Consider the following 22,432-nt stretch of genomic DNA (forward strand, 5'->3'; position numbering starts at 1 on the left):
ATTTCCAGCTTCATAATTAAATAGAAACGGCTCTCTCTAAAGTTATTAATGATCCCTTAATTGCCAATCAAGAAATGTTTATTAAGTATCTACTATGTGTTAGTCACTATATTAAGAGCTGAGGACATAAATGCAAAGGCAATCTCTGATCGTGTCAGGCCCCCAAGATGGCAGGTAAGATGATATAGGTTGTACATGCATTATTTTGCAATATATATTCCCTTGTTCATGATGTTGTGAAGGAAGAAATGTATCACTTTCACTAGAGAAGAATTCATGGAGGAGATAAAGACAAGAATGGTATGCTTCCATTTACTTTCAAACTCCATCAGTTTCTTCTGTGGTGGTAGATAGCCTTTTTCATTATGTAGCCCTTTAAGTTGTCCTGGATCCTTTCATTGCTGGTAATAGTTATCATTCACAATTGATCATCATACATTATTGCTATTACTGCATACACTGTTTTTGTTCTGTTCACTTCACTTTGCATCAGTTCATTTATCGTTCCAGATTATTCGTGATCATATTGTTCATTTATGCTGTATTTATCCCATTTTTAGCTATTCCCTGTATTAAGGGGGGGTCCTATGAGGAGGGGGACATATCTGGGAACAAGGTGGAGTCTGTGTAGAAATCTCCTTCTCACTTACTTCTACCCCTTAACACTGTGAGATTTGTAGGGGTTCCCTTAAAATTGGGGGATCTAGGGAGGGTGTGTCACCCATGGGAGTCTAAAGGAATGGTACCTCCAAAAGGTGGAGTGCATGATGACCTGGTTCAATGTTGTCACAAGCCAGGGTTCACTGAAGCTTCCCCCTCTTCACAGCAGGTGTTCAGGCTCAAGATGGAACACAGCCTGTCTTTGCTGCTTCACTCCCTCCTCTAATAGTCTCCCAAATGGATCCGAATGCAATCTGATCTTTTCTAGTATTTATTGTAACAACAGGGTTAAAGGAATGTGTTCAGGATAATGGAGGACAGTGGGTGCAGGTGACCCTAAGATTGATTTCCCTTATCAGGTCCTTTGCCCTGGATAGACTGAGTCAGTCTCAATCCAGAGTTTCACCTGCCCTTCCCCACTAATCCTATTGCCTAAGTATCTATTCAGTTTGTTTTTTTAGATGAGGGACACTATAAGGCAAGGTTCAAGGAATGAGGGGTTCAGGGAACTGCTCCCCAAGGAGTCCAGAATCCCTAAACATTGAATAGCACTTCTTATAATCAGGAGATGCCAAGACATTATCATATCTTCAATAGCAAGTCTTCTATATAGGTCAGGAACCTCAAAGATGTCTACTGGTTGATCAGAGCTTGATGCCTATATCTCCCCTCCATGAGCTCTTCCCCCCAAAAGACCCTTTCTTAGTTCCAAAATTTCCCCAAAGTCTCTACTCTTCCAACTGTCATTTGATCTCTCCTTCCAAAATTCCATGGCCCCTGCAAGAATTCCATCCCTTGCCTTCATTTTCACATCCCCAATTGATGGACATCCCTTCAGTTTCCAGCTCTTTGCCACCACAAAAAGAGCTGCTATGAATATTTTTGTACGAGTAGGTCCTTTCCTCTATATTTGATCTTTTTGGTATACAGACCTAGTAGTGCAATTGATGGCTCAAAGGGTACGCAAAGTTTGATGACCCTTTGGACATGGTTCCAAATTGTTTTCCAGAACATTTGGAGTAGTTCACAGATCCACAAAAAATGTATTAATATCCCCATTTTTCCACATTCCCTTCAACACTTATCATTTTCCCTTTTTATAGTATTATTAACCAGTCTGATTGGTATCAGGTGATACCTCATAGTTGATTTAATGTGCATTTCTCTAATTGATAGTGATGTGAAGCATCCTTTCATATGACTAAAGATACTTTTAGTTTCTTCTTTTGAGAAATGTCTGATCATATCCTTTGGCCATTTGTCATTTGCAGAATGCTCTTTAGTCTTATCAATTTGAATCAGTTCTCTCTCTATTATTATTATTATTATTATTATTATTCCTGTTGACTCCTTAGGAGCATAGGGCCGCAACCATCTCATGCCAACGGACTCTGTTCTGGGCAACTTCCCCCAAATGGGCCCATGTCACTCCGACAGTCCCTGTCTCGTTCTCGGCATATCTCCGCCAGGTCTGCTTTGGCCCCCCCGACCCTCCTCCTCCCTGGTGGGCCCCAGCTCAGTGCCTGTCCGGCAATGGTGTCCTCCGATTTTCATAGCGTCCTGACTGATGGGACACCGAACTGTTCCTCCCCCAGAGTCTGGCATTGGAGATCCCCTCAGGCCATCTGATGTCCAAGATGTGACGCAGGCACCCATCAACAAAGACCTGGAGTTCTCTATATACTGACATTTTATCCCCAGACTCCTTTGCTGAATTCTTATCTATATCATCCTCCCCCACGATTTTGTCCTTGGTTCTCTATGCTCTCTGTCTTGGTTGGTAACCTTTTCAAATCATATTCCCACACATGTATAAATACATGCATACATTCAGAAATGTGTACATATATACATATAGACATGTTCTAAATCTATAAAATGTATTATGGCAATACCATAAATTATGTATACAAATGTTTAAATATACACACATATACACAGAATAGAGATTAATAGATAGGTAGATGATAGATAGATAGATAGATAGATAGATAGATAGATAGATAGATAGATGGATAGATAGCCAGACAGACAGACAGATAGATAGATAGCTAGACAGACAGACAGATAGATAGATAGATAGATAGATAGATAGATAGATAGATAGATAGAAGATAGATTGATAGTCCCAAACTTCCCTCAGCTTTAGTTACGTGTCACAATTGCATATTGAATGTTTTGCATAGAATACTTAAGAGGCATTTCAATCTTGAAAATTGAACTTTTATCTCTCCTCACTCCCTGCAACCATTATTCTTCCAAACTTGTTTGTTTATTTATTTTATCAAAGTCATGGACATTCATCCAACTTCTCAAGTTCATAATTGTCATTTTCCAGGTCTCCTCACTCTCACTCACTCCATACATCCAATGGGTTGCTAAATCTTGTTAATTCTATCTTCTAAGCATCTCTCACATCTCACTCTTATTATTCCTTCACATTATTCCATAGATATGGATAAGTATTTATTATTCCATCACATAAGACATCATCATCTCTGGTGTCCCTTTCTCAAATCTCTCACTACTACAGTAATCTGTCTCACTAATCGTTACTAAAGAAATTTTCCTTTGACATAAACCTGACTGTATAACTCTCCCAGTCAACAGCTCTAATGGCTTTTAATGCCTTTTAGAAAAAAATTAAATTCCATTTTTTATTTTTTAGGCCTCTAGCAACTTGGTACCATGCTATAATACCCTTCCTTCTACATTCTGAGATCCATTCAAACTAACCTTCTTTCACACACACAAATGCACTCTCACTTTGGTATCATACACTGACCACCCTACAGGTCTGGAATGCCCTCCCTTTTTACTCTATCTAACAGTGTTCTCCTCTCCTCTTTCGGCTCAAGCATCATCTTCTGTATGGAGCTTTTCCTTATCCTCTCAATGGTTAGTGCTCTCCTTCCCAAGTTACCTTGTATTTCACTATTTTGTATTTATTTTTATTTAATCCATTTGTACTTATCTTGTATATATTTGTACATGTACATGCCTATTCCATTCAAACATAATCTTGCAAAGTGGATTTGTTTCTTTCTTTCTACTAAATTCACAGGGACTAGCCCATGGGTCTCATACATAGTCGGTATGTAATAAATGTTTGTTGATCAGTCACTTGATTGATGAGAAGCAAGATAAAATATATCCATTGGATAGGTATATGACTGGGAAAAAAGGATCTTGGCCATATCATGATAGCAAGCAATACCTGGTGGACAACTATTTGCTGGTGATGTTTATATAGCAATTTAAGGTTTAACAAAGCATATTATATACATTATCTCATTTGGTTCTCACTATACCCTGTGAGACAGATGTTTTTATAACATATGTATGTATACGCATACATATATATATATATACATATATATATATATAACCCCTGAGACATCAATTTTAAATCACCTACTTGTCATCCTGCTAAAATGTCTAAATTAAGATCACTGCTTCAACCTAAAATCAACCCAGGTCTGCACTGGGTTAAATAAAACAAGACAAAATAAAGCCTTTATCTGAATGTCATTAAATTTTATTTTGAAATGAAGCTCCATTCTAATGAGGAAGTTGGGAGCTATCTTTTCTAAAGGTCCTCAGCAAGAATTCAGAGACATTGTATATCAGTCCTGTGGGGTTATGAATAACCCTGATTTAGAAACTACTAACATGGAGGCCCCAAGCATAACTAGTGCTCACTGTTCCTTTTATTTCATTCATTATTATGCAAATAGAGAACCTTAGAATCTCTTATCATCCTTCTCCCATAAGCTTCCCAATTAAAAAGGAGAAAAGACTAGGAGAACACACTCTAATTATTATTGAGAGGTAAAGCAGTAACTAAGGTTGGAGAACCAGGCAATATTCTAGAGTGCTAACACTGGTGAAGGGGCAGAGTCCCCTTCCCCACCCCCTATCAACTATTTTCCCCAAGGTGAAAGCATCTGTCATATTAGTTCTGTTAAGAAGATAGCAGAAACATTCAACTTGTCAAATCCACCTGCCAGACAAAAAGAAAAGCAGAAAAAGTACCCTAGCAGTCCTTACATTTCAAGGTATAGGAGGTAAAGAAAGTGCACTTGATATAGACTCCATAAATGTTTGTGGGAAAGAATCAATGAGTGGAATTCCAAGGAATGAGGTCCTTCTCCACTGTATTTATTTTATAATTTTAAAAGAGTAAAAAGCTCTTTTCTATATTATTTTTCTGGGGAACCTTTGAATTTCGATTAAAACCACCAGTAAGTTACCACACATAAGGGCTTCAGGGTATATAAATTTTTTAAAAAGGGAGAATAGTAACCAATAATTTCAGAAGTACCCGCAACCATAGTTCTATATATCTTCAGGTACTAGAGGTTTGTTGCCAATGACATTACCACACCACAGGTATTTGAAGGTCAGGTGAACACTTTTTTATGTGACTTAGGGACATTTCTGTGATTGATTTTTTTAATCTATCTACAAGGCTAATCTATCAGTCAACCTTCATTCCATACCAATATGAAGAGGGAGAAATAAATTTTAGAAAAATCTCCTCAGTGGCAGTACCATAATAGGAATGAATCTAATCTGCAAGGGGACCAACATTCTGACCAGTCTTGACATAGATATAGGAGACAAGGAGCAAATGATCATAAAGAATGTTCATTCCTCAGATTTCTAAACACCCTCCACTTTCACTTCATGTCCAAGTCTACATCATGACCTTTTCCTCTCCTTAGTCATCTCAAAACAGGCATTTCATTAGCTTAAACCTAGTTGAATAGTTCTAACAAATTTAGCTTTCTATTCACTGATCTCATAGGTAGGCATATACAGACAGATTCCCCCCTATCCCACCAGGATTTTAAAACTTATTTTGGTGATATTGTTTTATTAATTATTACAGAGAATCCTCTAAATAGGTTTATAGTAAAATATAAAAAATATAATTTTCAGGCATTTTCAATCATGTCTTCATGCTCCATTTGGGATTTTCTTGGCAAAGATACTGGAGTGGTTTGCCGTATCCTTCTCCAACTCATTTTGCAGATGAAGAAACTGAGGCAAAGGGGATGAAATGGATGGCGCAGTTGTTTGAGGCCATATTTGAACTCAATCCATCACCCAATCAACCTGGCACCACCAAGCTGCCAGGGGCAGACAGCTAGTAAGTTTCTGGGGACTTATTTTATTTCAGATCTTTCTGACTTCAGGCTCAGTACTCTGTCCAATGGGCAATCTAACTATTCTAGCTGTCCTGATGTAAAATATAATATTTATCTTATATTGTGCATAAAAATAAATTCCAAGAGCAAATAAAGATGCATCTATTGTATCACAGGATATATGCATGCTTTTTTCCCATGTGACAATGATGTGTAGTTGTTTCTAGAAAGGAAATAAAGGATAATCAAGTGACCCTAATTAGCCCATTAACAACTTGATTTCTCTTAGTGTCTTCCTGAAGTTAATGTCTTTCATTTTTTCTTCCTTACAAGTTCAGTGAGTTCATGTTTTGAAGGTGAAATTCTCCTTAGGAAATGCTATTTCTATAGGCTCTACAATGATTTTCTTTTTTGGCACCTCTAAAAAAAGCCCTCTCTTCCCTGCTGCCCCAAAGCCATTGTTTCCTGTATTTGTTCTTCTCAGATCTGATGCCTATTTTTGTTTAAGATTTCAAAATAAGCTTAAAAGCTTATTTAAAATTTCAGTGGTGTAGCCTGTCCTTTTCAAGGACCTGCAGCACAATGTTAACATTTGACATTCTCACACATGATGAATTTCCCTCTCTTTCAGTCATCAATATTATTTAGGGACAGTGGTCATATAGTATTGGCACTGAATTGACAGTATCTTCTCTGGTGGCTAATTACCTTTCTTTTATGATTTAAACCATAAAGAAACAAAAATATTCTGTACTATGTCCACAAAGTTGGAACTAAACTCTTTAAAATGTACATTTTTGTCTGTACATATTGTGTATATTTTTCCCTTCAGAAAATGCAAGATAGCATTTTTTCTATCTCCTTTTTCTGTTTTATATGTCTAGAAATGATAATAATCCTTATATGAGAAATAAAGCAATTAACATCCACGTATAATTTCTTTATTCTCCACTCTTACCACACACCAACTTTTTTTCCAATGAAAGAGGGCCATGCTTTGACACACTAATTCCAATCTAAACCAAAAAGTATTTGAGAGCTGATTTTTTGTAAGGTGCCACACCTAAAATATAATAGACACTCAATTTTTTTAATAGAGTGTTTATTATTGGCAATGTAACATGCGTAGCAGGGGATAGGTGGATGGTTCAGTGGATAAAGCATCAGTACTAAAGGACACAATAGATATCTCTTTATTTGCTCTTGGAATTTTTTTATTATGCACAATAAAAGATAAATATTATCTTTTACAACAGGGCACCTACATTGTCCACTGGATACAGCACTGGCTGTCAGAAAGATCTTAATTTAAATTAGTCCTCAGACACTTATTAGTGGTGTAATCCTGGCACCTTGGTGCTGTAGCTTGGGTTGAGTTCAAATATGACCTCAAACAGTAGGGCAAATAATTTAAACCTGTTTGCCTTAGTTTCCTCATCTGTACAATGACCTGGAGAAAGAAATGGCAAAAACTGGAGAAAGAAATGGCAAAGCCCTCTAGTATCTTTGCCAAGAAAACATCAAATGGGATCATGATGACAGGATCTAAGTTTAAAACCGATCTTATATACTTATTAGTGTAACCCTGGGCAAGTCACTTAACTCTTATTTACCTCAGTTCTTCATCCACAAAATAGACATATACTGGAGATGGAAATGGCAAAACACTCAAATATCTTTGCCAAGAAAGAGAGACATAAAAGGGAATATAACTGAAATGACTGCACAACAATAACCATGCTTAGCAATGAGATTATAAGTACAAAATGGAGGGGGAAAGAATATAAATGTTTCTGTGAGGATCTTCTTGTAATTCCTGCTATGGCGATGGCTGAGGGTGGTAGATTGCTCAAGCTTGGAAGTTCTGCACTGTGGTTGACTAAAGCCATTAAAAAGAGTGCTCTAAGTCTGGCACTAATATGTTAAGCACCCAGGAGCAGGCAGCCACCATGCTGCCTAAAGAGAAAAGAAGTGAATGCCAGCTATTGGCTATTTTCTCTGCCAAAGCCTGGAGGTGAGGTATGGAATGCCAAGTATGGGGAATAGCAAGTAAGTTTGTTTAGCCTGAATGTAGAATGTATAAAAGTGAGTGATGGGAAACCATCTTGGTAAGTAATGCTAAGATCATATTGTAAAGGGGTTTAAACCCCAAGTTAAGTTTCAGATATAGAATATATGGGTAGTTTGACTTATAGAAAATGGTGCCATTGAAGGTTCTTGTGGAAGGAAGAGATGCAATCATGTTAATTATTTTGGCAGCTGTTTTACACAGCATTATAGTAAATAACTGATGGTTACCATATAAATTCAAACAAAGGTACATCTAAAACTACTTAGATGCCACAGACTTTCAGTTAAATGATCTAGGAATATTCTGCTTCCATGCAATTTCATTCAAGGCATTAACTGACATGATGCATTGAACAGCAGTGAGAATGTAACAAATATTTTTTTTGAAATTAATTGAATTTGGGGGCAGCTCGATGGCTCAGCATAGTGAGAGCCAGGTCTGGATTCAAATATGACCTCAGACACTTCCTAGCTGTGTGACCCTGGGCAAGCCATTTCACACCCATTACCTAACCCATACTGCTCTTCTGCCTTGGAACCAATACACAGTATTGATTCTAAGATGGAAGGGAAGAGTTTTTAAAAAAGAAATTAATTTTATTTAATTCAATTTGGTCAATAAAACCAATGATTTGTTTTTGTGTTTTTTTTTTGCCATAGCAAACATATGCAATAAAAAATGGTCAAAACAAAGATCAAGTGCAAAATCATCTTTGTGTATTGCTGAAATGAAGTGTAGAAGTAGGTAAGGGTAAATGAATATGTTGAGAAATTGAGAGGTTGGATTAAGTGATTTGTTAACCCAAACAGGACTGTGTGGATCAATTCAGAGTGTGCGTGTCGCCTAGAAAAAAGACTCACAAGAAAGGGTAGTTGTCATGTATTGTCAGTCCTGCTTCTTCCAACCTACTGACATTCCAAAGAGTCTCCAGAGAGATTTGGTTAGCATTCTCTTAAGGGGGGTAGATAGAGAGGTAAGTGGAAAAAAACATGCTACTTATTTAAAATTAAGCCCATTTGTAGGTAATATTTTTGTTATTCCTGGAAATGTAAGTTCACATGGCTATGCCATTTGCTATGAAAGTGATGATCCTCTTTTCCAAACTCCTTACCTTCAAAACTATTATCTTTAGCTCTTTGTTACTGAAATGATTCTTTTGGACTCATTTAAATAGATCTGATGAGTCAGAAATGGGAAGAAGAAAATGCTAAGGTGAATTTTTATTTCATTGTTCTAGCCTGGAAAATATCATTCTTTGCATGAGCCCCCAAATCCAGAAGACAAAGAAAATGGGACATCTGAAGCACATCTATTATTTTCATTCTTTTCAAGGAAGACATCACAGATCATTACATTTCTACACTGAAAATGAAAAATGTTGACCAAAGTCCTAAACTGAGCTGGAGATGAGGTCTTTTTCTCTGGACACTAAATTTAGATGGTGTGGAATTTGGTATTTGAAGTCCTTCACTGCTCTGGGATTAGTTTCTCTCTCTCCATCATAATCTCCCAAGGTGTTTACTTATATTGAGTGATATCCTGTATCTTATCTATTAAATGAGGGTACCTTACATGCAACTTGTCCTGGGGGTATATATGGCAAAAAAATCCTTTCTCCAAGATGTTTAATTCTGTGATCCATTACCCTGTAGAAATTTCTTCAAGGAAATCTTGAGAAGTAATTAATGAAAGTAGTATTATTCTCATTTTACAGATGAAACTGAGCTTTAGAGAATAGAGTGATTTGCCTAGGATCACACTGATAGCAAACATCAAAACTAGAGTATGAGCCTAGGTCTTTTTGGAGATTCCTCATTTGTGGTCTGTGAACTTGTTTAAGAAATGTGTTAACAATTGTATTTCACTAGAAGAGTGTTCTTTTGTAATCATTCATATTTTATTTTATGCATTCAAAAAATTATTCTGAAAAGGGGTCCATAGCTTTACCAGGCTGCCAAGAGGATCAAAGACTCAAAAAAGATCAAGAATCCCTGCCCAGCATTCTTCATACCACTCTCCACTGATAGTAATGGAAGAACAGTAAACTATAAAGTTAAACATATACGTGCTATTATTTTTGTTGTTGCTGTTGTTTTTTCTGTTACTCTTTTGTTGAGATTTCTGAGATGGAAACTATTAAAGACAGGAGACAAATCAAATCTTTGGAATATGAGGGAAAGAAAAGACTTCAGATGACACCAATAAATTTTTTGGAAATAGTCACAATGAATGAAGTTGAAGGATATAGTTAAAATCAGAAGATCTGGTAGGCTTGAGGATTTCTGAAAATTCAATATATTTTAATTTTGCCTCATTTAAGCAAATATGCTACCTTTTCTGGGCTATTCACTCAACTTATACTTGTACTCATTTGGAAAGTTTCCAGAGGATGCCTGTTATTCCCAGGTTCACAGGGAACTCCTGCACTCATTTATGTGAACAAACCCCTTTTGGGGTGCCCCCCTTCACCAGTCAGCAAATAGATATGATTAGCTCAAAACAAAGGTATCTATGAAGGTTGTTCAGTAAGCAAAATAGCTATAAAACATTTTCCTATAACCTGGGCTTCATTAGAAAAATAATCAAAACAAACTAAAAAGAGAAATGTGTTTGTTGCCTAGCTTAACAACTTAGCTCTACTGGAGCTTATAACACTTGTGTGAGAGTTGCTCTTATTATATTGATTCATACTCCTCATTTTTATAGGATTAAAAACTAGTTTTCTTCTCCAGAGAGTAATTTATTTGCTCAAAAGGATGTGATGAAGCCTACCCACGTATATGCTTATAGTGCAGTTTTCCTGAAAGTTAAGCTTGCTCACCAATCAGAATAGTGGAATGGATAAGAAACAGAAGGGAAGGCAAGAGATATCTTGACAAGAAGCAGATGCATGGGGTGGTATGCTTCCTACTCATGCTGGTCAATGCCAAAGAAATCAATCAGTTTCAGAGTTAAAAATGAGAGTTACACCATTTTTCAACTTTCCCAAGATATTCCCAATGCTAATTCAAAGTATCAACATCACAAAAAGGGAGTTAAAAGCAACCTCAGAGATTGTCTATCCCAGTGCCTTCATTCTAAAAGGTGGGAACAAAGCCAGAGAAAAGGGAATGCTAAAGACCTAAAGATGCTAAAGAGTCAAGGATAAGATTTGAATTTAGGACCTTTGTTTAAATCTAAACAATATACTTTGCACAATGACACTTTTACATTAATAAATAAATTTAAGTAATAAATAAGTAAATTTCTATTCCTATTAAGATTCTACAAGATAAAAGTTAGTAGGAGATATATGATTAGGGGAAATGGTCACAGATTGGTTAAATTTTTGAAAGGAGCACAAAACCCATCTACTCTAAATCTGAGTCCCATCCATAACATGTGAAATTTGAGAAAGTGTTATAAAGGTAGAATTGACAGAAACTTTTAACTGAATGGATGTAAGGAGTGATCAAAAGTCATATTATCTGGAAGAATGGGAGAGATATCAACTCATGGTCTGGTTTAGGAGAGAAGACAGTGATTTTAGGTTTAGATGTGGCGAATTAGAAGTATCAGCAAGATATGCATTTGGAAATGCTCATTAGGAAAGTTGGAGATGTGTAAATGAAACTCGGCAGAGTGTAGAGGGATAGATGTGTCAGGTAACTACACAGAGGTGATAACTTAGCCCTTGAGAATGAAGAAGCACCTCCACAGAAGAGAGTATAGAGAAAAGAATAAACAATACAGTAGAAAAGCACGTGATATGGACTCAAAGGACCTAGGCTCAAATTTTGGATTTCATATTTATTATCTGTATGACACTGGATAAGTCACTTAACTTTGCTGGAGTTGTTTCATTAGCTACAAAGTGAGGAGGTTGGACTAGATTGTATCCAAGGTCTTTTTTAATTCTATATCTATGATCCTATAACTAGTACAGACAATTTAGGGGAGAGGCATTTTCCATAATAAGGAGATGGATGAAGTTAATGTGCCACAGAATGAGATGAAGTGTGTTTAGAGAAGTAGGAGAATCATGAGAAAGTTTTAAAAACCAAAAAAGAGAATGTCAGGTAAGAATGATAGTCAACTGTACCAGCAGTAATGCAATGACCCAGGACAGCTCTGAGGAACTTACGGTAAAGATGCTACCCACATTCAGAGGAAGAACTGCAGGAGAGGAAACATATAAGAAAAGCAATTGCTTGAATGCATGAGTTTAGGCAGACATGATTGGGGATGTAGACTCAAAACTACCACACCAATGTAGCTATCAATAATTTGGAAATAGGTCTTGATCAATGACACATGTTAAAACCAGTGGAAATGCACATCAGCTACGGGGGTGGGGTGGGGGAGCGCAGGGGGTGAAGGGGAAAGTAGGAGCATGAATCATGTAATCATGTTAAAAATCAATATTAATAAATGTTTAAAAAAAGAATGATAGTCAAAAAGCAGCATTTTCTGTGGAAAGCTCTGGAATGAGGATTGAGAAAAAGCCACTAAGAGTAGCTAAGTGGCTCAATAGACAGAGAGCTAGGCTTGGAGATGGGAGGTCTTGGGTTCAAATCTGTACTCAGACATTTTCTAGCTATGTGACCCTATGGAAGTTATTTAACTCCAATTGTCTAGTCCAGTGATGGGCAAACTACAGCCCGCAGGTCAAATGTGGCTCCCTGAAATGTTTTATCCTGCCAGCAACATTATTCATAATCTGACGAATACAATGAGTAGGATACAATGCAATGAAACTTCCAAAGAGTTGCCTTAGAAACAGACTGACAGATGAGCATTTCCTTTCCTTTGGCCCCATCTTTAAAAAGTTTACCCATCACTGGTCTAGTCCTTACAGTTCTTCTGACTTGGAAATGACAATATCAATTCTAAGACAGAAGGTAAAGTTGTAAAAAGAGAAAAACAAAAAAAAACATTGAAATTAGTAAATAAATCACTGGCTATGTTTAAGAGAGAGGTTTAATGGATAAGTTGTTAGTCTACTGAACTCTAAACTTCAAAGCTCAAGGAAGCTGAGACAATTTGTTGGAAAAGATACAAGGTTAAGGACATCAGAAAATATGGAGGAATAAGTGAGAGAAAGTAATAAGGGGAAGAAACAGGCTGCAATGCCATTGATTTCAAGAAGGAGATCCTCAACAAAACCTGTGTGCATGCAGTTATATCAACAAAAAAGAGCTTAAATCCACAGAGAAGAAAAGTTGTTTTGACTATTTATGAATTTAGATACAAGTGTTTTGCCACCCCCTCTTTTTTTTGTCTTGAAAAAAAAGCACCTGCCCTAAATTCCTTGTCTTAATTCTTCTTGGGGTACAAATTACTTATGTTCAAATTACTTAGGACAAAAATAATTTTGATATTGTTTTATTTGGTGACAAAGGTCATATACCTGTGCTTTGACTGGCCCATACGCTCAGGATATCTAATCTTGGCCAGATGAAGCTGGATTGAGCTTGTTTCTACAATGTTTTCCTGGTTCTGCTTATTTCACTCTGCATAAGCTCATGTAGGTCCTTCCAGCTCTTTTTGAAATCATCTTGTTCATCATTCCTTAAAGCACAATAGTGTTCCATCACCATCATATACCACAATTTGTTCAGCCATTCTCCAACAGATGCACATCCCTTCAAATTCCAATTCTTTGCCACTACAAAAAGAGCAGCTATAAATATTTTTGTATAAACAGGTTCTTTCCCATTTTTAAAATCTCTTTGGGATAAAGATCTAATAGTGGTATCTACTCTGCCACATAGCTGCCCTCTAAAATGAGAGGGATGTGCTAAAGCATGTCATAGGATCCTTCTAGGTGAGGTAAGATCATAGATTCAAAGCAGGTTAGGAGCTTAAATGTTTAAATGTTTTTTTTTAAGATTTTATTGTTCTACAAATTCTTGAAAATAGTAGGCACATAATAAATGCTTGTTGAATCCACTGATTAGGTCAAGTAATAGCACTCATTCTGCCTCCAAAACCTCTGATAATTTCATCTTGCAACTGCTTATTTCACAAGTGATTATTTAGCTCACTGAGTCAGTCTAAAAGAGACAAAGAATTACCCAGCAGTGGCCACTTATCTGAAACCAGAGCTTGGTTAATTAGGGCTCTGCCACAGTAGGTGGGAATATTTACTGTTACTATGAATAGTAAATCATAAATGTTAAATCACATGCCATCACAGGAAATAATTACACAAAACTTTTTTTGTGGCATAAGATAATCAGGCAATTATTGAGATGGTTACAGTTCTTTCATGGCACTGTAGCTGTATTGTTAAAACCAGCCATGCTTTTAGCTACAATCTCATTTATCCTAGCTCCATATTCACGGATTTTAGCTTTGAAAAAAAAGTTTTAATGTTTAACATTTATGCCCAATTTAAGGTGGTTTGTCTCCTAAGAAGTGTCTGGTCTGCACTATATTATTATCCCTATTAAATTGACAACGACTCATTTTCTTTTCCTATGCAAAATTCACAATTCTCACAAAATAAATATCAAATTTCATTACTATGGGATAGTGGAAAGAATCCTTACTAGGAACCTAGAGATGAAGGTTAGTCCTAGATCTGCCAGTAACTGTGATTATGGGCAAAACACTTCATCTTTTTAAGCTTTAGTTTTCTGATGCATAAAACAAGAAAATAATTAAGCAAGAGATAGAAGTTATTAAAAAAAACTTCATAAAATTATTCAGAAAAGTGGCATAAAATTAAAATGCTTTTGTATAACAACAACCCTCCCCCAAAAAAGCTATATGAGAAGACAATGATAGAGTTGGGGAAATATTTTTTTTAAAAATCACCAATGAAATCCTGATACATACATACATACATACACATATTATATACATAAACATATGTACATATGTTTATATATATGCAATTGACACAAATATATAACTCCAAATGCTTTGGCCCCATTGTAATATGGCCAAAAGAAAGGACTCAAAAGCTTTTCAATAAAAAATTCAAATGAAGAATAACCATTTAAAAATATGTTTCAAATTGCTAATAACAAAAATTTAAGTTAATATATTTCTAACCAAGTAAAAAAAGAAATAATATTCAATGAAAAGGCATTAAAAGTAAACACAGAACATTTACAGCATTGCTCTTAGGAAATATAAAAATATAACTGTAAAACACTTTTTATTAAAATAGACTTAGATAATTAAAGAAATCTTAATTGCTCATGGTTAGACTGTGCCAATAAAATAAAAATGGCAATATAAGCAAATTAATTTGCATATTTGGTTCTAAAACAAACCTTGAAGTTTTATTTTATACAACTAGACCAGTGATGGGCAAATTTTTTAAAGAGGGGGCCAAAGGAAAGGAAATGCTCATCAGTCAGTCTGTTTCTAAGGCAACTCTTTGGAAGTTTCATTGTATTGTATCCTACTCATTGTATTTGTCAGATTCAGAATAATGTCATGTGGCCAGATAGAACATTTCAGGGGGCTGCAAATGGCCTGCAGGTCATAGTTTGTCCACCACTGAACTAGACAAAATAACAGTGAAATTTATCTGGAAGAAGAAAAAATCATAGAATATCCAAGGAAAAATATAGGATTGAAGAGTGCCTGGAAGGACAGATTTTAATTTATCCTACAAAGAAATAATTATTAAAATGATTTGCTGATATTTAAAATGTAGTAAAGTTGATCAGTGGAGCAGAATAGGTAAAAAAAGATGTAAAAACTATTTAACACAATAATTTAATATTTGATAAACTCAGGGATAGTCACATATAGAGTAAGGCTTCCTATTGATAAAAATTGCTGGGAAAACTGGAAAGCAATTTGTTAGAAATTAGATTTAGATCAATATCTTATATCTATAGAATAAATTATTTTAAAAAATGAAGAACAAAGGAAGCATATATCTCCTAAATTTGGCAAAAGGTATGATTCTTGCCAAAGCAAGGGATGAAAATTATAAGACAATATAAAGAAAAGAACTTGATTACATAAAACTGAGATATTTCTGAAAATTCAACGTATAGAACCTGAAGAAAAAATATGATTTAGAAAAAATGTTGAAAACTAATTTTTCTTGTAAATGGATAACTAATGAATTACATCCTAGTAAGATGCAAACTCTCTGAGGCCAGGCCTAGAGACAGGAGGTCCTAGGTTCAAATATGACCTCAGGCACTTCCTAGCTATGTGACCCTGTACAAGTCACTTAACTCCCATTGCCCTTAAAAAAAATAAAGGGACAACAAAGGAAGATCAAAACCACCCAGCTCCTCTAATTGAATAATTCTCACTAATGAATGCAAGGCAGTTCAGAGAAGACCCATTCTCAAATTAATCTTAACTCACATTGTATCTTGAAAGTTGATATTTAATAAAGCCTCTAATTGTATCCTAACTTTTATCTTTATAGTTGCTATTTTTATTCCTAGGAATCTGAATTCTATTTGCATAACTATTTTCCCCTTTTTTCCTTCTGAATTTGTCTACTTACATTTTCTCTGTAGTATTCTGAATTCGTTATTTTACACTTATTACTAAACAGTATTGCTATATGTTACACATCTTTTCACCCTTTAAGTCAATATATCAGATTAAAATTTTGGTAAACTTAATTCTTTCCTTAGCGTTAGACAACCACATAATCACAAAAAAAGTTGTTTCTAAGATTTTTAGTACAAATATTCTCTAAAATAATCTTACCTGGGTATTCTAAGTTGCCAAGCAGCCTTAATATAAGAAAGATGGTTCTTTGGAAATGATGAATCATTTCTTACAGATATTATCATAAATATACAATTTGATATCCATTCTGTATCTTAATTTCTGATTACTCTTTGTAGTAACTATGGCCTTCTAAGTGCTTCTTTTTAATATTTGGTAGAAGAGAGTTATGCAAAATAGGCAAGCATTACTAAGAAATATCAGGCTCAAATAAAAATGTCTTTAGGACAAGAAACTGGAATAGAGCAAAAAGCACATCTCAGGGCTCCTGAAAAGCCTGAAGAGGTAGCTGATATGGTGGGGAAAGCAATAAACAGAGGGACAGAATCTCTAGGTCTCTGTTCTATCACTGGCAAGATGTATAGCCTGGATATATCACCTTTTCTGAACTTCCATTTCCTCAACTTTAAAATAGAGATAATGCTTTGAATACTTACATACCTATATAAAATAATGAAGAGGCCTAAGAGAATTGAAGGAATGCATAAAAGGTATTTTTCAAGCTTTGAAGTGCTGTATAATTATCAGCTATTCTTACCATCATCAAATGAAATAATATAAATGAAACACTTTGTAGCTTTAACATGCTGAGTAAATGATACCTATTTTTATAACGACTTGGAAAAAAGGCATAACCAGGTCTCATGTTACTAAATATAAACTTCAGGGATCTGTCTTTCCCATGCTGAGTGACAGCTGATTTTTGCCTTCTCTTCCTGCTGACATATGCAGACCCTTGCTGCAGAGCTGGACAAATGACCAGAAAACTATGTTTTTGCCTGGGAAAGAGATAAAAGGTTTCCAAGACAAAATACATCCTAGACTGACTTGCTATCAGAGAATTATCAAAGAGAACAAGAAACGACAGAAAAGAAGGGATGAAAGATGGCTGAAGGTAACAACAGGGAAGGGCTTTCTGTAGAGAGATTCAAAGTCCACATTTCAGCATGAGACGGCCTTCAGTAGAAGACACCACTTGGCATGGACATGCTTCCATGGTTCCCTGTCCATTGCCAGCCCCTTTCTCTTGTTAAGAAGAGCATCTCTCTCGTTTATCACCCAAATCACTATCCACTACAGGGCTCATTATTTTTCTGACTTAATGAAATATTAACATATCAATTATATACCCGTCTATTTCTCAACTCATGTCCTTCCTATGCTGATCTCTTTCTGGCTTTGTACTTTTTTGGATGTTATTGACATTTGCCAGTCAGTTAGCTCCAAACCTTGAGAACCTACACTCAGTAATCTGCAAACTTCCCATTATATCTAATGAGTTTAAATACACAGTTAACACTGGCTGCTTGCCTGAGGAATGTCCAAAATAGGCACTTACCACTGTTTATGGTCAGCATCACAGTTACAGTAGTATCTGGAATCAGTACAGTTACGTTCAATGCCACACGCGCATTTCTGGATCCCAGGTCCGGAACCACCCCAGTAGTAATGCTTTTCATTGGCTTTTCCAACCCACCAGGTATAAGGGCTTCCATCTGCAAAACACAATTGGGAAAATAGTAAGCTCAGAATCTATTATATTGAATAACATGATGTGTTGAATAACAACTCCTTTTCCTTTTTTTGTTTTAATGTTGGTCAACTTAGGCTGTATCATCATTTTTATTCTCATGTTTCATAGAATCATAGGATGTCAGAGTTGAAAAAGACCTCTGTGGCCATCTAATCCAACCCACACTTGGCAAAAGAATCACCTCTAAAACACTACAGTACGCTGAAAAAGTGATCATCCAGCCTTTGCCTGAAGACCTCCAAAGGCAGTTCAATGAGAAAGATAACCCATTCCACTTTTGGATAGATCTAAACATTACAGAGTTCCTTTACTCTTTTATATTTATTTTTATTGGACATTGGTCTAAGTGGCCCAGTTGAGACTAGCAATGTCATTAGTATAGTGGTCCTCAAACATTCCAAAGCCAACACAATATAACAGAAAGTAATATGGAGTAATGGATATAATCCTGGAGTTGGAGTGAGAAAAGCCTCAATTCAAATCCTATCTCTGACTCTTACTACCTATATGGTCCTGGGCAAGTCATTTAACCATTATAATGCTTACATTTCTCATATGTAACATGGAGTGGGGGAGGTTTGGACCAGATAGTCTCTAAAGTCCCTTCCTGCTATAAATTTAAAAGTCAACTTCAATGTGCCCCTTTGCAATTTCTCTTGCAACTTCTACCCATTCTTTTTAGATCTTCCTGCGGGGATCAAATAGAATAAAGCTAATTCTATTTCCACATAACAGTCTCTCAAATACTTGAAGGCATCAACTTCCTTCTTCAGGCTGTCCCTAACCATACTATTTACCTACACTTCCTAACCAGTTCCTTCAAATGTTCAGAAGCTAATGATTAAATGACTTGCCCCCGTTCCTGAAGTCAAATCTTAACTAAAGGTGCAAGAGCTCATCACAGTCTGGGAAACTTCATATCAGCATCATTCCCAGATAGATTGAAATGCTTCAATTTTTTTTAGAAAACACTTCCATTAGAACATGAGTTTGGAGCCATTTGGAAAAAGATGTTGAATGAATGCTCAGCTGCCCACCACTACTACAGGATTCACGATCCAGTTTCTGGACAGGACATTTCCTCTTAGAACTTCCTTAAGAAATTTAAGGGAAACAGATAAGTTCATACACACAAAGATACACACAGATGAGGTTTCTATAGGAGATCAGTTACACACTGAATACTTTCTAGGTATCTGTTGCCTCTGAACTGTCTTTTAAAATTTAGGACCTCAGGAATATTTTGAGATTCAGTGAGAGCTAAGCAAATCTAAAGACATTACTGAAATTATAGGAGGGGTAGGAATGGAAGTAATGTTGGTTCTTTAGTATAAATGAAAGAGCAAACACTCAAGATGGGGCAGTAATACTCCATAGGTTCAAAGTCATTCAGAAGGGGGTCCCTTAGGGGTTTTCCTTTGGTTTAGAGAAGTCTATATCTATATCTATATCTATATCTATATCTATATCTATATATCTATATCTATATATGTATCTATATCATCTATCTTATGGATCAGGTTGGATAATATTGTACCCCTAAATACTTAAACATGATCTCTTAGGAGACTTGATGTATATCTCTAAGTATGTAATGTGGGCTAGTGAGGAAGTGCTGAAAATATCAAATCATGTGCCAGAAATCCACTGGGGTTACTGGATAACCCATCCAATCTTACTTATGGGAAAAAGAACCCCTGCTTGCCTTCATTCAACAAATTGGTTAAAAGGCCAGTATAATAATAGTTATCATTTATACAGAACTTATTTCATATTTTCAAAGCACTACAGAAGCATTATTTCAGGAGATCATTATGAAACCATGTGAGGAGTGGGGTACTATAGTGAGCGTATCATCTTCATTTTATAGATTTGGGACCAGAAATTTAAAAAGAATAAAGCACTCATTTATTATTCCATAGCTTAGAAAAATGAGAGGTACAACTTGAACCCAGGTCTCTCTTGAAACTAAGTTTGGTGGCATTTTTCTTTATGTTGTATTATGCTGGCTTCTTGCTCATTTACACAGACTGTGAGATACCAGAGACATAGTAATAATTTTTCATTCCAATAAAAGAAAACACTGAGTGATCACTTTTTGTAGATAGATCTTTTACCACTAGGAAATACCTCCTATACTGCTGCAGGAATAGAGTTACTGTAAGAAGAGAGAATGGGAACTATTTCAAATTGAACTTTCCCCTTCCCAATAGATCCTAGTCTATCTGTTACAGTTGAATAGCAATGTAGGACAGTGGAATTTTTTTCAACTATTGGCTATCCACTAAGTTGATAGGATAGGCTGTTTAAACATATCTGTGGGCAAGTAGTCATAAAACCTTAGAAAGTTAGAGCTGGAAGGAACCTTCAAGGACATTCAGGGCAATTACCTCATTTTATAGTTGAAGTAATACTTTTAGAGTAGGAGGATGATTTTTCCCTGCTCACACAGCTAGTTAGCCGTACAATGAAGACCCAGATTTTCTTTTCTTTTTTTTTTACCCTCTTGTTTAATATTCTTTTCCACTCTGCCTTGAGACTATTTGGTTAAGTTCTGGCTTGCAAACTTTGGCTTTCTTAAAGCAAAACAACAATTACCAAAATCAAAGACAACAACAAAAAACTATTTAGGGATCACTAGAATCAAAAAGGAAGAACAGGCTTTGAATCAGAAAATCTAATGAATTCAGCCTTTAAGAATTCAGAACAAAAAGTAAATTTTAATGAACTTTCTGGTCATTTTAACTGTTCTGCCATAATCAAATTCTGCTGTAATTAATTTTTTCTGATATTTTGTCAAAGCATTAGTGATCCTGGACTTAGCGATGGAAAAGACCTTAGAGATCATCCAATCTATGGGTTTTCAATCTGAGAGTATTTGATCTTGATTTTTAGTACATATATTAGTAATCTATTTCAATATAATTGACTTCTTTTGTAATCCAATATAGTTTTTTTGCATTTAAAATGTTATTCTGAGAAATTTAATATTCTATCAGACTACTAATAATATATAAAAGGTTAAAATTCCTAATCTAGTACAATCTTTCATTTTAAAGATAAGGAATCTGAGGTTCAGAGAATGTAAAGTGACTTTCAGAGTCATTTGGGCAAAAGAGTTTCCCAAATTGTAAGGGATAGAGGTCTAGAGGCCCCTAGGAAATTTTGCAACTGGTTGCTTCCCATGCACAGTAAGTTTTGATATGTTGATTTTTCTCTATCGCCAATATATAGACTTAGTATATGATGGTAGCTGGGTACTATGGTGGAAAAAGGGCTGGACTTTGAGTCAGGAAGACGAGATCAAATCTGGCCCCAGACCTTTATCAGCTGTATGGCTTTGGGCAAATCACTTAACCTCTCCCTAATTTTATCATCTATAAAAGGAGGGTGATAATGCATATTATCTTCCAGGGTTCTGAGGATAAAATAATATTTGGTAAAGTGCTTTGCAAACTATAAATCACTACACATATTATAATAATAATGATGATGGTAAAGCATACCTTCTGTATACAAAATCAATAGAATAATCTTACATGCTTGCATTATTATTTTCTAGCATATGTAGATTTTTCTGTGATACAAATTTAAAATACCATTAAATTCATAGTAGTTTTTTGGTCATGTAATTTTAAAATCAATGGATACTAATAAAAGTGGGAAGGTCTACAAATTGGACGCATCATTAAAATATCTTTCACTCAAAAAGAATGCTAATTTTTTATTTATATAGCACCAGAACTTTACAATAAACTTTATATACTCTATCTCATTTGTTTTCACTACAACCTTATATAAGAGAAGAAATATTATTATCCCCATTTTATGGGTGAGCAAACTAAGGTTCAGAGAAATTTTGTGACATCCATGATAACACAAATAATGTGACAGGAGGAGGATGACAATACCCCTTACAATACCACCTTCACTAATCTCTTCTCCAAATGTCTGGGATTCCCAGTTTTGTTTGGCTTTATTTATTGAGGAGTTTAACATATGAAGAGGATTTTTCCTAGCAAGTAGATTGGGATCCTTGAGTTGGGAGGAGTGAAAGAAATGAAGTGGAGTTTCTGTTTTATTGCAAAACAATTGATCTATTGATATATATACTACAGCTCAAGGATCCAGCAGCTCTCTTCTTTTCTCTCTAACAAGGCAGGTACCATGCAATCTGAATCTATTATTTTAGGGAAGGGCTAGGAAGCAGAGAAAGAATGTGTAGTTCATTCAACTCATTCATTCACTGCAATCAGATCAACATTCTGGCAGTCTGGAAGAGTGATAGAAAACAACTCTTTGTAATGGTAATTT

The 22,432-nt window shown here is 35.6% G+C and overlaps 1 protein-coding gene across 1 annotated transcript in view; it reads right to left on the minus strand.

Annotated features, from left to right (window-relative positions):
* CNTNAP2 (contactin associated protein 2) overlaps positions 1-22,432 on the minus strand; it is a 1,887,185-nt gene that overhangs the window by 565,873 nt on the left and 1,298,880 nt on the right. Inside the window, exon 16 of the mRNA XM_044678981.1 lies at positions 17,924-18,080. Within this exon, the coding sequence (XP_044534916.1) occupies positions 17,924-18,080 (157 nt within the window). The remainder of the gene's footprint in view (positions 1-17,923; positions 18,081-22,432) is intronic.

Source organism: Gracilinanus agilis, chromosome 5, assembly GCF_016433145.1.
Source record: "Gracilinanus agilis isolate LMUSP501 chromosome 5, AgileGrace, whole genome shotgun sequence".
Taxonomy (NCBI): domain Eukaryota; kingdom Metazoa; phylum Chordata; class Mammalia; order Didelphimorphia; family Didelphidae; genus Gracilinanus; species Gracilinanus agilis.